Source organism: Acartia tonsa, chromosome 11 (genome assembly GCF_053477335.1).
Source record: "Acartia tonsa isolate MP-2025a chromosome 11, ASM5347733v1, whole genome shotgun sequence".
Classification (NCBI taxonomy): Eukaryota; Metazoa; Arthropoda; class Copepoda; order Calanoida; family Acartiidae; genus Acartia; species Acartia tonsa.
Genome location: NC_137270.1, coordinates 41,214,542 through 41,227,477, shown reverse-complemented (window position 1 = coordinate 41,227,477; position 12,936 = coordinate 41,214,542). Strand labels below are relative to the sequence as shown.

General features: G+C 32.5%; 1 protein-coding gene across 3 annotated transcripts in view; it reads right to left on the bottom strand.

Annotated features, from left to right (window-relative positions):
• Nucleotides 1-9,177: 9,177 nt before the first annotated feature.
• LOC145332324 (uncharacterized protein CG43867-like) overlaps nt 9,178-12,936 on the bottom strand; it is a 283,573-nt gene continuing 279,814 nt past the window's right edge. For all 3 annotated transcript variants that reach the window (XM_080177312.1, XM_080177313.1, XM_080177314.1), the window contains 2 exons: nt 10,056-10,096; nt 9,178-9,222 (listed from right to left, as the gene is read on the bottom strand). In XM_080177312.1, coding sequence (XP_080033438.1) covers nt 9,185-9,222; nt 10,056-10,096 — 79 coding nt within the window. In that variant the 3' untranslated portion in view covers nt 9,178-9,184. The remainder of the gene's footprint in view (nt 9,223-10,055; nt 10,097-12,936) is intronic.

The window sequence follows — 12,936 nt, the reverse complement described above, 5'->3', positions numbered from 1 at the left end:
AATATTTTAACCCTTTGAGGACGATAATTTGAAACAAAAAAATTCTAGGATCCTAAAATATTTTAAAGAGAGACAAAATTATAAATACGGTTTTAAATAAAAATAATGAAATTTAAAAAAGATGGAAGGAAAGGGAAGTGAGAGAGAAGGACATATAATCTCTAAAAAATGATGAAAAATCGAAACTAAGGTCGTAGTATCTTTTTTAAAAATCTTTAAGTGTAGTAACTTTTTTGTAGTTGGGTTGATATTCAGTGGTTGGACAATGGAAGAAAAAGATTAATATTCAGAGATAGACCAATGGAAGAAAAAGATTAGGATTCAATCTAGCCAATAGCGAGATAATTTTAGAACGCCGCCTCTAGTATAGAGATAACAGGATGATTCTCTGTCTATACCGAAGGATCTTGCTAACCGCTTAACCGATTTGATTCTCCTGTAAAAAAATCCAAATAAAATTAATATTTGAGGTAGGATTTATAAAAGCCCTCCGATGGCTTTTTACTACATTTCTGACTTCCTGCCCTCCCGTAGAGGCTAGAGGAGAAGTAAACTAGTAAATTATTTGTATTAAAATTTAAAGAGATAACAGTGAACTCGTCCTTCAACAATTAAAACCAGTCTATGATAAAATAATAATCTATCCTATATGTCTATCTATCTACACGTGCTAAGTATAGGGAAATAGGTTTCCGGGAATTATATATCTAACTATCTAAATATCCTTTCTATCTAACCAGCTTGCTATCCTTTCTATCTATCTATCTACACGTGCTAAGTATAGTATAGCAAGAAAATAGGTTTTCTGGAATTATATATCTAACAATCCTTTCTATCTGACTAGCTTGCTATCCTATATGTCTATCTATCTAAACGTGCTAAGTATAGTATAGCAAGAAAATAGGTTTCCTGGTATTATATATCTAACTATCTAAATATCTTTTCTATGTAACCAGCTTGCTATCCTATATGTCTATCTATCTACACGTGCTAAGTATAGTATAGCAAGAAAATAGGTTTTCTGGCATTATATATCTAACTTTTCTTTTCTATCTGACTTGCTAGCTATCCTTTCTATCTATCTATCTACACGTGCTAAGTATAGTATAGCAAGGAAATAGGTTTTCTGGCATTATATATCTAACTATCCTTTCTATCTGACTAGCTAGCTATCCTTTCTATCTATATATCTACATGTGCTAAGTATAGTATAGCAAGGAAAATAGGTTTTCTGGTATTATTTCTGGTATTCTATCTAACCATAGCAGCTAGCTATCCTATTTGTCTATCTATCCTCATATGCTAAGTATAGTATAGCAAGAAAATAGGTTTCCTGGCATTATATATCTAACTATCCTTTCTATCTGACTAGCTAGCTATCCTTTCTATCTATCTATCTACACGTGCTAAGTATAGTATAGCAAGGAAATAGGTTTTCTGATGATAAGTCAAGATACGAAGGAAAAATGATCTTAGCTTTGAATATTTTGTCCCAGGTATAAGAGGGCTATAGAATATACGTGGATATTGAGACAGGGGGAAAATTGTAAACTATTTAGGTTACTATTTCCTCTGTTATTTATTGGTCAGTTCGTTCATAAAGTAAGGAAGAGAGGGTATGAGGTAACCATTATTTTAGCCCGCTACAAAATTCACTTTGTTAGATTACATGTTAATCTGGTGTAAGATCCAAGCAATAATAAATCCATAAGTGCAATCTATACGATATTTATCTTTCTTGGGGGGGAGGGGAGGGAGCAATCTGCCCCAGGCGTTTGAAAAGGTTTGGGAAATTGGTTGACCAATAAATGAGGTACCATATATATATATAACTATGTAAACTGTACAATATAACAAAGATCGTGTAATCAAAGACATGGTTGTCTTGTAAGGTTTTTAAAAAGTATGACAAAACGAATCAACTTTTTACATGTTACCTTCATATTCCTGATATTTTGAAAGAAGAATAGTAAAAAAAATCCTTTCTTACACCTTTTACTTCTTTTATATGTACACGTATATGTTTAAGGATAAATAAATAGAAAAAGGCGGTTTTTAGTTTTGATAAAAAATTTAAAAATGGATAGAAAAAGGCACAGATTGACTAAATATTAAACTAGCGGCTACGCTTCCACAGGCCTTTAAGGGCACTTGAGGAGGGGGGAGTTGAATTTGATAACCTATTTTTTTTATTTTAGATTTAAAAAGAATCGCCCTTAGTGGCGATTTCTCTTGGGAGGGTGGTGGTATTCTCCCCCAAAAAAATTATAAACCTTATCAGTACCTATGTGAAACTACTCTGTAAAGGAGAACCTTATCAGTTTGGCGGTTAGCAAGATCCTTTGCTACAAACATAAAGACAAAATATAGATTGATGTTTATTATAGACATTTTGACAAACAGTATGGGACAGATGGATACAAATTTTGGACATTTAGATAGATTGATGGATATATTTAATTTAATGAAAGGCATTATAGACAAATTAACAAACAATCATAAGACAGATTTAATTTATGATTCTAAGTTCTTTCAGACAAAGATAGATAGATGGATACTTTTGATTTAATTATGGGCATTATAGAAAAATTAACATATTAATTAGACAGATTGATACACAGACATACAGACAAAAACATAGATAGGTGAATATAACTGATAAGTAATGGACATTATAGACAAATAGATTAGACAAATTGATAAACAGACAGACAGACAAATACATAGATAGATGAATATAACTAATAAGTAATGGACATTATAGACAAATAGATTAGACAGATTGATACACAGACAGATAGACAGACAAATACATATATAGATGTATACATCTAATTTAATGATGGACATTATAGACAAATAAATTAGACAGATTGATACACAGACAGACAGATAAATACATATGTAGATGGATACATCTAATTTAATGATGGACATTATGGACTAGTAAATTATTTAGACAGATTGATACACAGACAGACAGACAAATACATAGATAGATGGATACAATTAATAAATGATGGACATTGGATTACAGAACAGAAACCTTGACAAACAATTTCAAGAGAGATTGATACACTTTTCTAACATACAGACAAAAAAAAATAGATAGATGGATACATCTAATTTGATGATAGACTGTATAAACAATTGGCTATAATGAGGGGCTCAGTGGCCAAAAAATCAAGTGATCAATTTAATGTATTAACCAGTAGATATTATGATATAGACCAATCTTTATGTAAAGTAACAGGATGTCTTTCTGTTTATCAAAGTATCTCGCTAATAGTTGAACCGGTATGCTTATTCTTATCAGTAAGCTTCTAATGGGTCCCGGGAAGGTTTGTAATTATTTACAGGGTACCATCAAACTCCCAAGAGAAACAACCCCTGCAAAAAAAAAATCATTAAACTTTTGTAAAAATCTAAAATTTAGAGTTAAGGGTCAGATCCCCCCCCCCCATCCCTTTATCTTTCTTTAAGTGCCTCTAGAGGCCTCTGGGGCCTAGCTGCTATTATTCATTTTAAATACATAAAACTATAGTCTGTTTTTCTGTCTGTTTATATTGAAAGATCTGCTTAAAGATCCTTTATCTAAATTGGAAGAGGGTGCCTCCTCCCTCCCCCCCCCCCCAGAGAAAACCTATAAACCCTTAAAATTAAAAAAAGTTCTAAGATTTGTTTAATCAAAGAAAGTGTTATAAATCTGCCCAACTCTAACCTGAAAAAAATCTTTGCACATTTAACTTTAACAAAATACAGGTTATTTTGAGAATAGTTATCTAACAATATTTTTTATTTCATTTTAATTTTTGTGGAAAATTGTCCATAATATAATTATATACATGATTTTTAAGTAGGGGTTAGAACCAATTCCAATCCAGCGGTATCAAAACCATATCACCTAATTTTCTGTGTGTGAAATAAAAAGGGCTACAATTAAATGGCTTTTTGAATATTATAATACGCGATAACTGAGAGTTGAAAGTCTTGCCATAGAAATTGACTAATCCATTCAAAAAAATTTGATTTTGACTATTTCATTATTCAATGTAATATTTTTTACTAAGTATATATGGGATAACTTTTATTTAATGAAATCTTCCAATTTTTAACATGTACAAAACGGCCTGCTTAATTGCTTCAAGATCCATGTCAGATCTATATAGGAAATAAATGTCTATAAACGAGCTCAAGTTTTCCAAGGAATATATGATTAAAACTCATAGTGCTCCAATAATCCATAATAAACTCTCATTGCCCAGAACGATAAGACCCATTATTTTACTTTATTAAAAATAAATTCATTTTTTTAATTTCATGTTGCTATTTACCTTATATTGATGTACTTAATTTCTAATCATAAAAAAGAAAATTTAAATTTATAATATAATAAATTTAAGAAAACTCTGTTTTAAAAGAATTCGATTGTGGCGACATTTTGTGTGGTCAAATATTAAACTAAAATTGTAATCATCATCATTAACCCTTTGGTGATGGTAATGTAAAGGAAAAAATATAATTTAAAAAATCTTTTTAAAATCATTTAAATTATTAAATATTTACTTTCTTTTAGATAGTAATGCTGGGTGAGGAAAATAGATTTATTGAGAAATAGATATGCATATAGAAAACGAGCCAATAGGGAGATAATTATATCGAGCCAACTCTAGTATTCCTATATACAGGGTGCGGCATATAAATCCGGACTTTTTCTAATTTTTAAACAAATGAATATAAATTTGTTAATTTTAAAGATTTTTTTGAATTTTAAAAACTGAGAGGCAGAATAGGTATATGACTGTTAGATTATTAAAAAAATTTGCCGCCAGCTACAATCACCGTCTCTACCCGCCTCCTCAACCGCCGGCAGGTCCAGGTCAAAGTATACCTGTCCAAGCTGGCGTAGTTCTTCTTAATAGTGGCAATGAGGGAGGTCTTTGTGGTATGGGCAAGTCTATTGGTGCATGCTTCAAAGTAGCCCAGACCAAATAGTCCATTGAATTAAGATCAGACTGCTGGGAGGCCACAGTTGGGCTAGAACGACGTTCTTTACTTTTTTGGAAATTGCATGTGATAGGGTTGTCAGCGCAAGCCTTATTCTAAAATGAGTTTTAAAGTTCAATATGGGTCCCTGAAGTCAAGAACCGAGAAATTTTCATGAACTTTCATGTTTTTTGACGTTTTTTTACATATCAAAATTTGCCCCGTTTTACTTTGCTGGAGTACTACGGCCAAGCAATTTTAGATAGAGAGCTCTAGTCTTTTCTAGTGTCTTACTTATGTATTTAACAGTATCCCCAGTGGGGACTAGTTGAGAATCCAGATTAAACCACTGGCGCATTTGGAATCTGCCTTGTTGAACATATCATATTCCTATCTATAATACAAATTAGAACGATGTCTGTCTGTTTGTTTGTACCGGAGGATCTTGCTTACCACTGAGCCGATCGGATTCTTCTTTCAAGGGTTGTTTTCATATTGGTTCCTGGGAGGACACCTCAAACCCCCGAAAAAATGAAAAATATCCCCTCAGCAACATTTTTTTAAAACTAAAATTAAAATAGTGGGTTGACTAACCCCTCCTTTCCCTAAAATACAAAAAGAATAGGTCGATCAAACCTCTTGGGGCAAAAGTAGAAAAATGTATGTCTGTCTGTTTGTTTGTACCAAAGGATCTTGCTAAATGCTGAGCCAATCGGGTTCTCCTTTACAGGGTAGCTTCCCATAGGTCCCGGGAAGGTTTATAATTTTTTTGGGGGGGAGGTGGGGAAACCACAAACCCCCCCCCCCCAAAAAAAAAAAAAAATTAAAAATTCCTCCCCCCCTCACGAAAAAAATTAAAATTAAAATAGTGGAGTTGACTAAAATCCCCCCCCCCCCAACAAAAAAACTCCCCACCCCCCAAAAAAAATTAAAAGATGGGCGAAGCTGCTAGTTCTATAAAACCTAGATATGATTGTAGAGAGGTGTGCCTAGTTATCAGTCACACTTTAAGTACATTATACATCTTTCTGCCGAGAACATAATTGATTGATACACATTAAGAGCTGGTCTTAGGGACACTCTGATTCAGCAAAGTCACATCACCATGCCGAGAACATAATTGATTGATACACATTAAGAGCAGGTCCTAGAGACACTCTGATTGAGTACAGTCACATAACACTTTGTCCAGCTTTTGCACTTGATACGTTGCTTTCCCTCAAAGTTCATATTGATCACTGAAGATCCTATCCCCTATAGTGTCCAATAAAAATGACGTCATACATACAAATGACCAATGATAGGCAAGTATACAATTTACCATTGTTGAATTGCAATATATACTGACCTATCATTGGTAAATCTAGTTTCTGTGATTTATCGCCATACCTATTGAATTTGATTTTTACATTGTTTTACTGTTAGTAGATTTTGCCTCAAAATTTTGGAAGATTTTTAAAAAATTTTAAAATGGGCTAATCTTTTATATATTTTTTAATTTAGGTTTTTGGAAAGGTAACATTTTGTAGGTTTAAACCTTTTGTAAATTAAATATTTGTAAATTAGATCATTTGTAAGGTCAATTTAAGGTTCCAGGTATGATCCTTCAGGTCCTGATTCTCCACAGATTAAGGTGCATTAAAGAGGACCAAACTTTAAGGGTTAAAAAGGGATAAAAATAAAACATTTTTACAATATTGTATCTATTTATTTAATTAAGGAAGACATATTATTTATTTTTTCTACATAATAATCAACATTTTCATAATAACACCAATTTTATTAACAAAAGTTATAGAGATTAATTTTCTATTCTTAGATTAAGGTAACCTATACATAAACAAGGATGACAACATCCAGAAGTAGCGGAGCACAAACAATCAAATAAGAATTTAGATATTAGTTGTCAAAAGCATGTATATTAGGAAAAAAATCACGAAACCTTTTCAACATTTGTTTTTAATTTCTTAATATTTATATTTTAATACTATGACTAACAGACTGACGGTCAAAGTAAATTACATACTGGATACTCAAAACAACGGGAAATTTAATTTTGATATTTTTAACTACAAAAATTTTAAAAACGGACCACAAACATATGAGGAAAAATGTGAAAAATATAAAAATAGCCAAAAACCTGCAAAAAGTCAGTCTGACCGCCATTGATGTTTTCTTGAAACGACAGGAAATTTAATTTTGATATCTATAACTGAAAAACTTCAGAAATCGGGCCATAAACACCAAAGGTATGGAGAAAAATGTGAAAAATACAAAAATAGCCTAAAACCTGCTTAAAGGCAGTCTGACCGTCATAGTTGTTTTCTAGAAACGACAGGAAATTTAATTTTGATACTATAACTGAAAAAATTTTGGAAATCGGACCATAAACACCAAAGATATAGAAAAAAATGTGAAAAATATAAAAATAGCCTAATACCTGCTAAAAAGCGGTCCAACCGCCAATGACGTTTTATAGTTAATTGTGATCCTTAATAATGGGAATGTTGTCAAAAAATTTTAGCCTTTTATCTTTTATAGGAGCCGAGAAAATCACGTTTCCCCCAAACTAAGACGGACATACAGACATACGGACAGACGGACATTTCAAATTATAGAGTAGCTTCGCTACTAAAAATCAATACAAAATCATATCTTATTTTCTGTTAAACTTTGCTTTCATATTTCTTTTTTCAAAAAGACTGGAATAAAAGAAATAATTGAATGCTCTTCAACTTGAAGGGAAAATATAAGTTTCATAACAAATGAAAAGGGCTGTAAGAGTTTGCATAAAAAGATGAAAATCTTAACATTTTTGGTTTTTGTCTTTTCCTATTTGATAACATCTATAAACATTTATTTACTAAAAATACTTATTATTTAATTAATACATTGAACTATAAATCTAAATAAAAGATTTTATCTAGGTACAGTATTATTTAGTGTGTTAGTTTATGTGTTGTTGTAGTTTTTTAAAATAACTATCGGCTACCCTAGAGGCCCAAGAGGGAGTTAAATTCGATTTAAGTTTTATTTTTATTTTAGATTTTAAAAGTAAAAGTATTTTTTGGGGAAGGGTATTTTTTCTATTGGTAATTTATCTGGGGAGGGTGCTGGTACCCTCCCCCAAAATAGTTACAAACTTTCCAAGGACCTTTGAGAAGCTACCCTGTAAAGAAAAACAGCGGTTAGCAGCGAGATCCTTCGGTACAAACAGACAGATAAACAAACATCCCGTTAGTTTATGATAAGTATTCATTATGTAAATCAAATTCACTTGTTAAAATTATTAATATATAATAAATGTTTAAAACATTAGTAGTTATAAATAAAATTATTTCATGGGTTTAACAGGTTAGGTCATTCATTAAGTTTTTTAAGATTGGTTATTTTTTTCTGTATAACTTGTATAACAATCCTATTTTTTTTTTCTTTTGATATGTAAGGAAAGAAATAAGCTCAATTTTGTGAGCAAAAAGATACAATTTAATTTCTGGTAAAATTATTTTACAAAAATATGATTGAATTTTGGTTATTTCCACAATGATATGATAAATAATCACAATAGTTTAATTATCAAAAAAATAGGGGTCTCCCCCAAAGGGCCTAGTAGAGCAAAGAACCCCCCCCCCCACTCTCAACTTATCTTACATTTAAGAAATTGCAAATAGGGTAAAGCTAGGTTAGATAGGAATAGGGCCACCCGGAAAGTTCAGACAAAATTAATTTTAAATTGACGGAAGAAATGAAAACTAGGTGTCTTTTTCTTTCAAAAAGGCATAAACACTTTTATTTATAATACTTTAGTAATCCTTATAATAGAAATTGTGACAGCCTATTAGTACAGACAGACACGTACGTTTATAGAGCAACTTTGCTATTAAAAACTCCAAAATATTAATTAATTATTAATTAGGGTTGGGCCGGATATCTGGCCAACGCCGGATAACCGGATATTCGACATTATAAATCAGCCGAATATCCGGTATCCGGATAATTTCAATATCCAGCATCCGGCCGGATATTGAAAATGGCCAATACCCTGCCGGCTAATGAAAATGGCCGGATATCCGGCCCAACCCTATTTTTAATTGAAGTGTGCTGTATAATCTTGTAATATCTGTCTTCCTATTTTTTCTGTTCAATATTTCTAATTCAAATTTTCTAATGTCGTCTTCTTGGATTTTACAATTTTTCGTTATTTTTGTTTATTCTTTCTTGCGAGATTTCGTTCCTCTGAAAAAAAGGATCCATTGCAGTTTACGGTAAAATGTTCCTGGTATCGATTATCTCCAAAAATCTACGAACTTTAAAGTAGGGTTGGGCCAAATACTTTTTTGGCCAGATACCGGATATCCCGCTGATTTATAATGCCGGATATTCGGTATCCTGCCTGCTATCCGGTACCCTGCCTGATATCTGGCCAACGCCAGATATCTAGCAAATTACCGAATATTTGGCCGGATAACCGGATATCCGGCCTAACCCTACTTTAAAGGCTACTAGCGGCCAAACGCTTGAACGTATATATTATGTTTGCTCAAAATTAATCAATCAATAAAGGAAGGTATACAAACAATCGGGAAAGGAGAAGGAAAAAATATTATTTTTTGGGGGGGGGAGGTATATTTTTTATAAGGGGCGATTTATCCTGGGAGGGTGGTGGTAGCCTCTCCACAATGATCGTAAACCTGCCCAGAACCTATGAGAAGCTACGCTGAAAAGGAGAAGCATAACGGTTCAGAGGTTTGCAAGATCCTACGGTACAAACATAGACAACCATCCTGTTACTTTAAACTTTGGATTGTAGAGTTGCGATGCTTTAATAGTTATTTATCGCATTTTATTGTAGACAGCTTTCCGAGGATATTAAAATGAGAAATATAATATGAAATCCAGTTTTATTAGCCCCGTGGACCGAAGGTCCTGGCTAACAAAACATGATTTTTCAGAATGGATGAGACCCGACTCTAATCCAGCGGATATTCTTCGGTTTGGAAGCCATACTGTAAATAGTCAGTTGTCGCATCTTTTTATGGGCAGCTTTCTGCGGATATTAATATACTTACCAAGATATGAACCCCAGCTTCCACTTCTACGTACTGCTGGACTGAAATATAAAAAATAAACATTAATATCAGCGAGCAACATTTGCAGAGAGAGAGAGAGAGGGGACAATAGGCTATTTATTACACTGGTCCCCAAAGTTTTATAATTAACTTTTTTCATTTGCTGGCTTAACCAACTTTTGGGACTTCTATTTGATTTTTATAGGTTGGTGCATTAAGTTCAGTGTCCAAACATTGCAATCACTAATTGAAATCTATAAAAGGGATAATTTGGTGTATTATCATTGGGGAGTTACTTCAATTAATAAGGATAATTTGGTGTATTATCATTGGGGAGTTACTTCAATTAATCATCCATTGTCTGGATCCCTAAAATATTTTATGTCTAACAATCCGTTCTTTAAGATCTCTCAACCGGTGGATTGATAGTTTCTGCCTTTTTAGTCATATACTGAGAATAGTTATTTATCGCATCGTAATATAGACACCTTTTCGCGGATATTAAAATAAATAATTATAAGATTTTAACCAATTTATTAGCTCCGAGGGGATGAAGGCTCGGTCTAACAATACTGGTTTTAATTTCATGATTTTTTTATTTTAATATTCGTTGAAAATTGTCTGTAATACGATGCTATACATGACTTTAAATTTTCAATAAGCGATTTCACCTTGAAGAGTTATAATAGTTATTTCTCGCATCGTATTATAAACGGCTTTCCGCGGATATAGAATGTACAATTATGAGATTAAAACTAGTTTCTTTAGCCCCGAGGTGACGAAGTCACCGGCTAGAAAAACTAGTTTTAATCTTATGATTGTACATTTCTGTATTCGTAGAAAGCTGGATATGATACGATGCTAGACATAGTTTTTTCGTATGGATGAGAACCGGTTCCTATCCACCGTATTCGAATGAATACGAGAAAAATATTTACCCCCCCCCCCTAATAAAAAAGCTTTGACGCCCTTGAGACAGATACCATGTTTCTTTTATGTAATGGCCTATATGAAGCTTCCCTAAAATTTAGAACTCAATTGGATAAGTAGATATTTATATCTTCAGCTTCAGACAAAAATAACCTTCAAAAGCATACTTGTTTATCACCAAACCTAGTTATTAACATTAAAATCACTAAACCTCACAAATAACATTTATTTTTGATTGTTTGAGAAAAAATAGTAACAAAGTTTTAAATTCCATTTTTTAAGCAATACAAATTTTAGAAATTAAAACAAAATAGCCTAAAACCAACTCAAGACACTAAGGGAAGCTTTACTGAAATATATAATCAAATTGGTCCAGTGGTTAGCAAGATATCGGCATTCAAACAGTCTTACTATTTTGCATTAAAGACTGGCACACAAAGGACGTCTGGAAAATAACCTAAATACACCAAACAGACATCTATAAAGCATCCCTGAAAAGAAATAAAGCGCCCCAAGCATCAAGGAACTACTTTTTTAAAGGACACTTAATAGCCTAAAACCATCCCAAAACTAAATTTAGAAAATAAAATTGCCTGAAACCAAAACTTGTTTTAATCTTAAAATTTTGATATTAAAATCCGTGGAAAGATGTCTATAATACGATACGATAAATAATTATATTTTTTGTTTAAGTTAAGTTAACCATTTAAAATCACAAAAAATCTTAGATTCTAACCCGTTTCACACTATATTAAAGTACGTATAGATATGCATTTAAAAACAAAGATGACAAAATCCATGAATAAAGCTTTAAAGTCAGACAGTAGAACAAACAGACATTAACATTTGTAGGGTGTCAAAACTTAAAAGTCTAAACAAAATTGCATGTAAATTTGTTGCAAAATTGATTAAATAAAGTAACAGGATAATGTTAAAGGACATACTTACATTTTTAAGACTTAATTATAGAGATGTTTCATTGTACATTGTTATCCTAGGAATAAGTTCATCATGTTTAAATTCCTGGTAAGGATTTCATAGTTTCTAAGTCGTACCTAACTGTTACAGGAATCATCATGCCAAGTTTAAAATAGATAGGATAATTTTAACATGCCTAAATCGCTATCCTTTCCGCACAACCGAGCATACCCTAAATATAGAAAATTTTGGCTTTTGAATTAAAACCATTTTCTTCTAACCGATTCACGTGGAATATATTCACGTTTTACAACACACAGAAGCCAAATTGTTGATTGACGTATATTCTTGGAAAACGTGGATTTAAAATTGCCTAGATTTTTTTTACAATGTAATGTAAAAACTCACGTTTTAAGGGTTTGCTTCCAATTTAATTTTGAAAAGGACCTTTTTAAAGCCTTGCCACTCTTAACCCTTAACGGTCGGGGGGGGGGGGGGGCGTTGAACGCCCCCCCTTCCGGTTTTTTCTATCTCATTTTCTGTGTGTGAAAGATAAAGAGCCCAAACTGCTTGACTTTTTAAGTATGGGTATGACACATAACTGAGAGTTAGAATTTTTTGAATATCTCCATCCTGGCGGGCACAAGATGCCAGCAAACCTGGCAGGGTCATCCAGGTAAAGAGCAAAAATATTTTTTTGACTAAAGCAAAGCATTTTATCATACCAAAATACTTAAAAATCCTCTAGTAGTACATCCTTATATGAAATACAGGTGTTCAAGTAACTTTCAGGTTCCAGGTATGATCCTGCAGGTCCTGATCCTCCAGGTCTCCAGAAATCTTTAAAAGGCTCCTGTGGCCGCAATTTTTGACTTAGAGACTTCAAATTTTAAACTTAAGCTTTTCTTACATGTCTACATAACGTATTAAAATTTCATGAAGATCCGCCGACTGCGGCGGCTGGCAGCTGCCAAGTACAGCTGCGGCCGCTGAAATTTATATTATGATATTTTTAATGTAAAATTTACACAAA